The 11,279-nt window shown below is 48.0% G+C and overlaps 1 protein-coding gene across 2 annotated transcripts in view; it reads left to right on the top strand.

The window, feature by feature from the left end:
- Positions 1 to 2,556: 2,556 nt before the first annotated feature.
- The window catches only part of PHF12 (PHD finger protein 12), a 44,957-nt gene continuing 36,234 nt past the window's right edge, over positions 2,557 to 11,279 (top strand). Inside the window, exons 1-2 of one of the 2 annotated variants that reach the window (XM_034752373.1) lie at positions 2,557 to 2,716; positions 2,937 to 3,118. In XM_034752373.1, the coding sequence (XP_034608264.1) occupies positions 2,651 to 2,716; positions 2,937 to 3,118 (248 nt within the window). In that variant the 5' untranslated portion in view covers positions 2,557 to 2,650. The remainder of the gene's footprint in view (positions 2,717 to 2,936; positions 3,119 to 11,279) is intronic. The other variant, XM_034752372.1, reaches the window with a different exon arrangement.

The following is an 11,279-nucleotide window of genomic DNA, read 5'->3' as shown; positions in this document are numbered from 1 at the left end:
CCCGCAGTGACCGCCCCAGCGGTGACAGCCCTGCATGCCGCAGCAGGAAGAAGGAGGCCAGTGGAAAGGAGCGAGTTTCTGCTTATACCTACAGCCCCTGGGGCTCAGCATACTGGGAAGTTACATGGGCTCGTGAGACAATATTGCATTGTCTAGTCTGCCTGCTGGAGTGTGACGGTGGCTCGGTAATGCTGACGCCCCGGCACTCAGGCGAAGTGACACCACAAGGGAATTCGGAGGCCACGAAGCACAGCATTCCAAGGGCTTTTTGGCCCATAAGCATTTTAATCTGGGGAACCTTCAGAGCAGTGACATCCATAGCGCTTAGCACAGAAATCACAAGCATGTTGCACAAACGCTGCTAGCGGCACCTGGCTCCGAAAAGGCAGCAATTCCCCAACATGTGGTGTGGGGCGCAGCTAACTGCGTGGCGGCTGCAAGCAACACAACCTGAAGCTACTGCTGCTACTACTGTTAGTCAGCGGAAGCCACTTCCTCCGGCAGGCACGCAAGGACTGGGAGCCAGGCAGGGCTCAGAGCAGCAGGCAGAGGGCTCCCTCGCTGGCCCAGGACTGCAACAGAAAGTCATCAGAGCCGACAGTGGAGGAAAGTAGGATAGCAAGGCCAGGGGCCCCTTTCCCCAGCGGCTCCCCTGGAGGTGACATTCCAATCCAGGCGCACTGAGCTCACCGCATGTGGCTGCGGGTAGGCGAACAATGAAACCAGCACAAAGCCAAGGGAGAGGGATTACACACGCACCCCAGGCCACACAGCTCAGCCATGCTTTATCCACACGCTGTCTGTTGGTGGGAAGGAGGAAGTCTGAACCCACATTAAAAAGGAATAAGGCAAATGGCCGGGCTGTAACCCATCTGGCTGTGGCTGGCCCAGCCCAGGGGTACGTAGCGGTGCCATGGATGATGTCACTGCCAGGACGTGGGCCTGCCAGAAACGGCATTATGCTCCCACGGTCACATGGGGTGAGGCGCGCCCCCAGAAGCAGCTTGTTACTGGCTAACCTTTCGGGTACTGGCTGCTGCTGCTGCTGGCGTCAGTCCCCGGGAAGGGCGAGCAGCCTCCTAAGAGCTGCACCTTGCAGAAGGGCCGAATGGGGCCGAAGACTGGGCCTTTCAGAGCTAGTGCAGCCATCCAAATCCAGCCCCGGTCCAGAGTGACTAGACGTTGTGCCAGTCGTTATGGGGTGGGCTGGGGGTCTCAGTCCCGTTCAGTCTCCCCTCCCAACCCACAATTAGCACTCTTGACGGCAGGCTCCAAGAGGCCAAGCACTGACCGGGCACGGCAGCTCACCTGCCCTCCCCGCTACAGAGGGGCTCTCAAGCACAGGGCAAAGGTGCTCATGCCACAAGCCTGCTGCCCACACTGGCAGTTCTGGGATAAAAAGAGGGTTTCAGACCCGCCCCCGGCATGTTTCTATTCCACCTTGAACTCCCCCCCTCCCCTTGGACACCAGCCCATCTACACTAGTCAACATTGGGGTACCCCAGGCCAGCGCTTGACGAGCGCGAGGGGCAGTGAATACAGCCAGGAGTGGTCCCTACTTGCACCATGCTCCCCAGTGTTACCAGGCTGGCAAAGCCAAGGGCACTCCAGCCCCAGGGCACTGCTGCCAGCTGCCCAGGCCATGGTTTGCAGGCACGGGCCCCACAGGGCAAAGGATGGGACCGGGCACCCCCAGGAGAGAGAGGCCAGGCGCAAGGTGGGCACATGCCAGGGCCATGAGACAGCAGGAGCACAGCTTTGTGCTCTGCCTTGGGAGCTGGCTGGGCCCCTCTTTGTACAGCGCCGAGCACAGCACCCCAACCCCAACCCCTGCGGAGCGCGCCGCCTGTCGGCACGCTAGACCCACTGCAGCTGCGCCGAGCTTACCCACAAGGGAGGACTTACGCATGCGCGTAGAACGCATGGGCAGTCTAAACTGCGCTTGCGCGGGGATAGAGCGGGGCGGGGAGGGGTTCCTGGCCGGGCCGGTCAGATTGAGTCTGCGCCGGGACTGGGCCGGAGGGAGGCCGGTGTGCGCCTGCGCGGGAATGGCGCCTAACTGCATCGCGCCTGGGCGGATGGGGGCGCTTATGCCACCTGGGATGCGCCTGCGTGGTAGTGTCCGGGGCCAAGCTCGGCTGCGCCTGCGCGTGGGGTGGCGAGGTTCCGGAGCCCGACCCGGGCGGCCTGCGCCTGCGCGCCGGTGTCCTGGCCCGGGCGGGCTGCGCCTGCGCGGCGGGGGTGTCCGGGCCCGGGCGGGCTGCGCCTGCGCGGGCTGCGCGGTGGCGGGGCCCTAAGCAGCTAGCGGCGCCTCCTGTGTGTCTGAGGCGGAGGGAGCGGAGCCCAGCCGAGCCCGGAGCCCCTGCGCAGGTCCCGCCCGACCCCCGCCCGTCCCTCCCCCGGCATGGCACTGGGCGCGGGGCCCCCCGCAGCCTCCCCCGGGCCCGGCAGGAGGAGGACGGGGAAGCAGCCGCGGCCCGTGGGCTAGGCCGAGCGCCCCCGCCCGCACCGAGCCGCCCCCCGCCGGGACTGGCCTGAGGCCCCCGCGCCCGCTGCCCCCGGAGAGCGCGCGAGGAGCCGCCGCTGCCCCCGCCGAGGGGCCGGGGCCCCCGGGCCGGGCCGGGCCCCCCGCCGCGCCCGGGCTGGATGAATGTGGGGCAAGATGGAGACCAAGACGATCGTGTACGACCTGGACACCTCCGGGGGGCTGATGGAGGTGAGCCGCCGCCGCGCCGGGGAAATGGCGGGGGCCGCTGGGGGCCGGGCCCCCCCTCGGGGCCGGGCTGACGGGAGCCCCCGCGGCCCACCCAAGGAAGCGCGGAGGGACGGAGCCGGACCCGGGAGGAGCCGCGGGGGCTCGGGCGGGGTGGGGGCCGCGTCCCCGGGCCGGCAGGGCTCGGCCCAGCCCCTCACCGCCCCTCTGTTTGTGTGTGCAGCAAATCCAAGCCCTGCTGGCCCCGCCGAAGAGCGAGGACGGGGAGAAGAAGGGCCGGCGGCCCGAGAAGGAGGCCCGGCGCAGCGGCAGGGCCACGAACCACGATAGCTGCGATAGCTGCAAGGAAGGAGGGGATCTGCTGTGCTGCGATCACTGCCCGGCCGCTTTCCACCTCCAGTGCTGGTAAGGCCCGGGGTCCTGCCCGTTAGCGCGGCGCATTGGGTGCGCCAACAAAACCCCGCCAGGGCTGCTCCCGCGAGCGCCCGCTCCTCCGGGGCAGCCGAGGTGAAAAGCCCCCCAGCCCCCTTTCCGTGGGGCGCAGCGGCTCGCTCCGGCGCCTGGGGGTGGGCAGGCGGCGCCTCTTTCCTTTTTGTGTGAAGTGTGGAGCGGCGGGGCCGAGGAGAGGCTGGAGGAGGAGCTGGGCTGGCCGCCTGCGCTTCGCATCGCCTTTATTGCAGGCGCCCGGGGGCTCAGCCTTGAAGTTTCTTTTCTTCCCGCTCCGTCTTCGGGGCTGCCTGGCTCGGGGGATCCCTTGGGGGCTGCGATGGGTGGGAAGTCGCCTTTGCTTCTCTTGGACTGGCCTGACGTTGCTGAGCGCCTCGGTGGTGCTGCTGCAGCTGCTGGGAATAATGGAGGTTGCTGTCTCTGTGTCTCTCCCTGCCTCACTGTTTACAATATGGCGACCTTCCTTTAAATTATATTTTTATTCTCAGCGCCATTTTGGCTGCATATAGCACTTCCAAACCCTGGCACCGTTACTGTAGTATTTTGAATACAGAAGTATCTTCCCAGCGTTGATCCAGAACTCTGAACTTGAAAATTGACCCCTCCTTATTCCCTTTTCCTTCCTCCTGTCCTTTAGACCTGCCTGTTCCATCTTGTAGGAGTGACCAATACGAATTCAGGGACAGCTTGCCTGTAGTTTTGTGCTCTTGTTGCTAATCCTCGGTGGTGGTTTGGAAATGTGTGCTTTAGAGCATAGTGGCTGCTGTGAGGGGGGGACTGACTGGACCTTCGGTGCATTACCTGGAAGCCTCCCAAGCTAGTAACAAAAAGCAAACTAGCGAAGTCAGGAGATGTCTGAACTTCGGTTTCTGCCCTGAGAAGTTATTTTTTGCTTCTGTGTGAGGAGCCCAAATGCATCGAAAGCGAATTTGCGTATATCTGTTCAGCAATTGACTCAGGCTCATGTGAAATTCAGACAGCCAAAGTGAATAATGGGATGGGGGAGGGAGCAGGGCAAGTCAGAGCAATGAAGTTCTGGCAAATCGGTATTCTTCCTTGGAGAGAGATTTTTTTAACCACATTCCTTATCGTCTTTCATGCCTCGGATATTTGTTTGACTCGGCTACAGTTGTCTCCTTGTGACTTTAGCTGAATGGTTGTATTTTTTTTATATGCTAATTGCAGGTCTTAGGGCGCTTATTACAGTGATTACTGATACTGGGGAAATTAACCGTCTGGTCAGAATTCTGTAGGGAGTGCCCTTTTACCACTCTATAGACCTGTATACCCAAGACAGGAAACTCCATTTTTGTAATCCATGATACCATCATTTCTACCTGGAAGAAGTTCCCCTGGTAGTTTTATTATATAGAGCACTTAAAATCTGCTGGAGAACATTGTTTGTTTTGTTTGTTTTTTTTGGTTTAATCTGTTTAGTAATTAGACAAGGTGGGGGAGGTAATCTTTTATTGGGCCAACTTCACTTGGTGAAAGAGACAAACTTGGATGCTTACACGGAAGCTCTCCTTCACATAGCTGTCCTTTTCGGACAGGATTGTTTTATAATGTAGGGCTGAGTAATTCAACGCAAACAAGTTAATGTTGTACGTTAGGATGTTGTTGATATAAGCTGAACCTGGTAAAGTCGAATTAAGTGCCTAAAATGTTAAGCCTCCATACAGTTTTGAGTCTCATTTGTTGAAGCAGGATAGCTGCTAGAAACCTTGAGAATTTTGGGGAGGGAAATGATGCACACCCAGTTTCTCACTTAACTTAAAACCTGGTCTCTTGATCTTAAGTCAATATCCATTTTCTAGTCATGGAGATATTAGCTATGCATATAAGTCATGTTGACTTCAATGAGACTGCTCTCTAGGGTAAGGGGTTTGTAAGGTTAACTTAAAAAGGAAACAACCCAAAATGATGCAAAGTGTGGTTCTCTGCTTCCATAGTCCATGTTAGTCTGGTGGGTGAGTTCTTACCCATGTTTATTGAAATTCATTCTGTAATCTATTGTGTGCACTTTGAAGATATGTTCCAGAAAGCAAGTCTTGAAATATAATCCAGGCAGGTATTGTGGTTCCATTTTTGGTTTGGTTTAGTGTCAGGGTGTTCACGGGAGATCTGGTCTTCTTTCCTGAAAGTCCTTTGTTTTGTTCTTAAACATACCTTGACTTCTCCAGTATTTCCACATATTTGGAAGCCAGCTGAAAAAAGATGATAGCTTTGAATATTTCCAGGTCTAATTACAGTATATTTACCTGCCAAAAAGAGCAGTTTTACCAAGTTCTTTGTAGTTACGAGTGGGTTGTCAGCCCCAGAATGACTTCATGTGGATGGAACAGATTTCTGATTCATCTATTATGAATTTGACCACTCTTGTAATCTTGTCCAAGAAAGATTATAGCTTGGGGAAAAAACAAATAGATTTTATTTTCTTTGCTTACATCAGATTTCATCAGCGTTGTTGCAAATAATTTAGATGGGGTAATAGTTATAGAAAATTTTGTAGTGCCCTTTTCGCTAGATTACCTATGATGCTGCGTCTGCTATATTCAAATATGTTGACTTCAGATTTAAATTTTGCATAGAATGCTTTTTCCACTTATCAGCTTTTTCCAAAGAAGCTTTATTGGTTTTTAGCTTTTAAAGCTCTGGTTTTGGTTATGAAGCTTGCATATTAATTTGTCACTCACTAATGTGATTTCAATAACTTGCATTCATAGTACAGTTCTAGAAGTAATGCAGTAGAGTCTTTACTTGAATTTTATCTCACAATTCGATTCCAAGGGGGCTTTTGAGCTGGGATAAACTATTTAAAAATTATCCAAAAGCAGTTTTCTTGTTTAGTAACTTTCTGTACTTTTCTCTTACCCCCTTGTTCGAGATACGTGTAGCTATTGTAGTTTTTTTTCTGTCTCTTCTCTCCTGCCTGATCCCTCAGTAAATGGCGATCCTGTGCTTGAGATCAGTCCATGGAAATTATTGTGATGTCAAAAATTCCATATGGCTTTTCTGAAGGATTAAGCAGAAAGTGATTGAGAGGAAAAGTGCAGGTTTAAAATAGATAACTAGTAAAAATGGCAATAGAAGTTACAAAACAAAGCAAGTGAACTGACTTTTTAAAGCAGTGCTATTAATTTTTCCTAGTGTGAAAGGTGCTCTCAAATTACAGACCCATAACATTCAGTTAGATTCTCATTTACAATTGCCTGTTTGTCTGGCTCCTGAGTACAAGGGTGTTAGTATACTGAAGCAACTTAAATTGTCTGAAATTAATCAACTTCCTTTTGAAGTGAATATGGCTCTTTACATGACAACACTGACATACCAAAATTGTGAATCTCTTGTGCCACCTCCCAAGATTTCCCTTAATAGTTGACTCTTGTTCTGAACCAGATGAATTTTGTGGCTGTTACAGGGTAAGAGCACTGCATTGAGCACTGTCTGCTAGTTCCATCAAACATTTTTGCAACACTTGCCTCCCCGTGTTTACATTTGGAGTGTTTGGCTCCGTTTCCCCTTTCTGATTTGGCAGTCCTCTGGCATGCTGTTGTTGAAGAATTGGAGTAACAGAGCTTGCTAAGAGAGGCAGATGAAGCTAAACTAGCCTAGTTTTGCATATTTTAGTTTCTGAGTCACATCAGTTGACAGTTTTCCATTCTACATGTGAAATCTTTATGTTCAACTGCTACAACATGAATAACTTTCTGTACCTTATTCAGATTTAGAATTATCTTGGCCTATCGCAAGCTAGCATTCAATTTAGTTAATAATTTAGGAGTTAATTTTGACTTTTCACTTTTGTGTCCGATTCCTCCCCTTCTCTCTCTTTTTGACTGAAAAAAATCTTTGAGGCATCTAGATTCTGAGCTGCTGCCTTAATTTCAGTGATTTTGTCTTTTAATGGCCATAAAAATAGGTGCTCTGGACATCTTGCCATAAGATAACTAACTCTCAGCTAGGTAATAGTGAATTGGACAAAGTTTAAATTCATTAATTTACATGTAGTGTTGAAGTGTAACTTCATACTGAAATTACTAATAACTTTAAAAAGACTTGCACATTAGCTCTTTGTAGGTTTAAATGAACTTAGTAAACATTCAAACTTAAATGTTATCAAAACTAGATCCTCCTTTTATGTGAACAGTGTACTGGCAAAATCCATCCTTTAAAAGGTCCTTGAAGTAAGCCTGGAATACAGAGACATGGACTTAATTTAAGCTTCTTTTTGAGCTCATAACCGTTAGAAGAGACCATAATATTTTAAAGTTATGTAAGAAAACAACTCATGCTATTTTATCTTTGTTAATAACTAAATATTTTAAATGAATTTGCTGCTTGCCAAATTCGTATGCTTTAATTGCCTTTGGTATTTAGGTGGTTTCAGAAGCAATGTGGAATTTGAGATATTAAAGTTAATGAAAGACGCAATTGCACTGGTCTACTTAATTAAAAAAAGTCATTCTTTATGTGCCTTTAGACACAGTAACATGATCAGCCCTAGCAGCTCTGTTAAGCTCTCTTGTTCAACTTTGGTTTTGCTTTTTTAGTTTACACTAAGGCTCTGAAATGCAAAGCCATAAAAGTTCAACTGGAGTAATAATAATGTGCGCAGAACTTAGAATTTTCTGGAGTTTGGTTTGTCACAACTTAATAAACTGAATTTTTTTTAATGTTTAGTTCAGGACTCTTAAGGTATCATTCTCTTCAGTATGTGGGTGCATGCTCTTGTAAAATCTTCTTATGGTTGATTTAACATGTACACAGTGAAGTGTGCCTGATGACTAAACCATTGATTGCTGCTGCTCTCAGAATTGGACCACAGTAATCGGGTTTCCCAGTCATCAGTGATCAAAAGATGTGCCATAACAGCTGAACTTAAACATGATTCCTTCACCCCCCTCTGTATCAAATGGACTAAACTTATTAGAAAAGGTATTGAAATTACAAGTAAAGTTGTTTGAAAGGTACAGGATAAAATCACTGATAAAAACTAAAAAGGCCTGTTACCCTGCCTAGGGGAAAATATGCTTTTATGTTGAACTGTAAGTCTTAAACATTTTGAAAATTGTGATCATCAGTTTTTACTGCTGCAGTGAAATCTGTGTTTTAAAGATGCTGCATCTTGCTGAACTATTTGGTTTAGTGAAGTATTTTTTAAGTAACTGTGACTTAGTTTGAATCCATTGTTCTGCTCAGTAGTCACCCATTATGGGTTTACTTCCTAGCTGCCGTCTTCCAGTGTGTTATCGCATCTGTAGGTGTGGCTCATGGGAGCGTTTCAGAATGTGGAAACGTCCTCCCAAAGGGTTTCTAGTACCTAGAGGCACTTGCTTTAGCAAGGAGATTTGAATTGGATTTGATTTCTGATGGGTACTGTTCATTGGCTAATGACAGCGATGCAGATCTTAAATATTACCTGTAAAAGTTCTTTGACCTTAATTAGACTACATACCTAGGCTCAACACTGCTGAAAAAAAATAAAGAATAAACGGTCACCACCTGCAATTTTTTTCTATGGCTTGTTTTACATCCCACTCTCTTCCTCCCCTTCCCCCCCCACTCCCCCACGAAAAGGAGGAGGACAACTGGTTAAGGCACTATACAAATTCATGGAGGCCACAGAAATCATGAAAATGCCCCGAAACTATGATCTTTTAAATGTTTTTAAAAATGGAAAATGTCTACAATGAAAAAAATATAAGGCCCTCCACAAAAGACAAATATAAAAAAAAAAAAAAAAAAAAAAACAAGGACAGAATGAATTTTCCTAACACTCGTAAAATTCATGCTGGCCTATAAATTGACTAAATTAAGTTGTAAAATTAATTGCATGCAAACCATGTGAAATCCAATACTTTGCCATTTACACTCATGATTTTTTTTTTTTTTTTAAATAAAAACTTGTCTTTTATACAGGGCCTTAGTTATAAAATAAAGGTGTGTTCTCCTCTGTTTGGTACTGATTAGAGGAGAAAATGGGGAAAACAGCATTTGCTTTCTTTAGAGGTGGGATAATCAGAAGTTTTAGTTCTAGGCACTTTTAACAAAATATTCATGGTGCTATCACTCTGTTACAGTGTGTACTGGGGAGCATCTCTGTTTGGGGAATCTGGCAGGGATGTGACTGAGCCTGTTACACCAGTGTGTGCCTCAGGCCTCTATAAGTGAATTGTAATTAGGAAACTGGTTGTGGTGACTAGAGCAGAACTCCTTTTGAACTATGCCCTCTGAGATCCTTGTCTGTTGTCACTCTGCCTGATACAAGGCTGGTGAAATATAACGTAAAACTCCATTGAAACTTTTGATGTACTCTTTCGCAAGAAGATATAACTGGATTCAAAAAAGAATTTGATAAGTTCATGGCGGCTAGGTCCATCAATGGCTATTAGCCAAGATGGTCAGGGACACCACCCACAGAAGGGACGCTTCTGTGGGTGTCCATAAGCCCCTGACTGCCAGATGCTGGGACTGAACAACAGGATGGATCATTTGATTGCCCTGTTCTGTTCATTCCCTCTGAAGCATCTAGCATTGGCCACTGGCAGAAGACAGGATACTGGGCTAGATGGACCATTGGTCTGACCCAGTATGGCCGTTCTTATGTTCCTATCGCGCCCTACACCTCATTTGTGGGGTGCCAAGCATGTGTGTAAATTACAAGAAAAGCATATTGCCAGCCTTCAGTTATAAGACACATTCAGCACAGGTATTGACGTAATAAAGGCAGCAGCATTGGTGTTGCTGAGCTTCAAGACACCCCGTAAGCACACACACATCTTGGAGTTCCTTTGTATCTAGACTGAGTCAGAATGTGATGCTTTCTTGACTTTTCTGGTGTTCTAGGAAACCTGTTCCTTAATCCTTAAGTCAGTATTGACTAGCAGAAGCCTACTGTGAAGAAAGTAGGCAGTAATTTCCAGAGTAGGAAGGAAAGTGTACCTTTTGAAACAGAGTCCTCAGTGCATTAGGATGTGAGGGGAACCTTGTGGTAGCAAGGGATCATAAGAACAGCCAGACTGGGTCAGACCAATGGTGCATCTAGCCCAGGATCCTTCTTCCGACAGTGGCCAATGCCAGATGCTTCAAAAGAAATGAGCAGAACAGGGCAATTATCAAAGGGTCCATCCCCTGTCGCCCAGTCCCAGCATCTGGCAGTCAGAGGCTTTACACAATAATACAGTAGAAATCCGTGCAAGATCTAGCAGTTTAAAAGACCATCCAGGAAGCAAGTTTAGGTGTGTGAAAACATTAAAGTAATTCAGAATATAATGTGGCTTTGTTCTGGGGATGTGAAATTCTCGATCTGTCCTATGTTTACACTTACGAGCACTACAGTGGCACAGCTGCAGCTATGCCACAGTAGTGTAGACGCTGCAGCTATGGAAGGGATTTTTCCATTGCTGTAGTAAATCCACCCCCTTGAGAGGCAGTAACTAGTTTGACGGAAGAATTCTTCCATCAGCATAGCAGTGTCGACACCAGGGCTTAGGCTGGCTTAAATATGTCGGGGAAGTGAAGTTGTCACAGCCCTGAGTCACGTATCTTAAGTTTTACGTGTTGATCAGGGCCCAGAATGAGAAAGTGTAAGCAAGCGTCTTGCCTCAGTGAGTTATTGGCTAAACTGTATGTGACTGAACTATGATTCTGGAGTACTTGGCACAGTCAACCTATCAAAGAGCTTCTTGTGTTCTTCCCCAACCAGTAGTTCTCACCATGGCTTTTGCCCAACTTCCCTAGTAGACTGCTGTGTGATGCCAAGGGGCTGTAGAAATAAACCCCACTTAGAGAGAAAAATACCTTGCGTGTCACCATGGATCATAATTTTGTCAGCTCACTTGAATGCAGTTGTAGCCATGCAGGTTTCTGTCTTTTCTGTGTATAACTAGTTGTGGGTTTTTTCCACCCTTAGCATACTTTTTACAAATTGCATTTCCTGAGAAGTGTTCAGTGTATCATCTCAAGAGTATAAAAAGCAAATATTATAACAGCAAGCTGGGAGGAAATCTAGTGACTGAACCTGACTTGAGCCTTTTCCACTGATGTCTGCTGTGCATGAGTCACTTTTTGAAATAAACTAGAACGAGCTAGAGAGTGCTGTCTGTGGGGTTTGAAT

This window comes from Trachemys scripta, chromosome 18 (genome assembly GCF_013100865.1).
Source record: "Trachemys scripta elegans isolate TJP31775 chromosome 18, CAS_Tse_1.0, whole genome shotgun sequence".
Classification (NCBI taxonomy): Eukaryota; Metazoa; Chordata; order Testudines; family Emydidae; genus Trachemys; species Trachemys scripta.
Note: the sequence above shows the minus strand (reverse complement) of the source record. Positions and strands in the feature narration are given on the sequence as shown.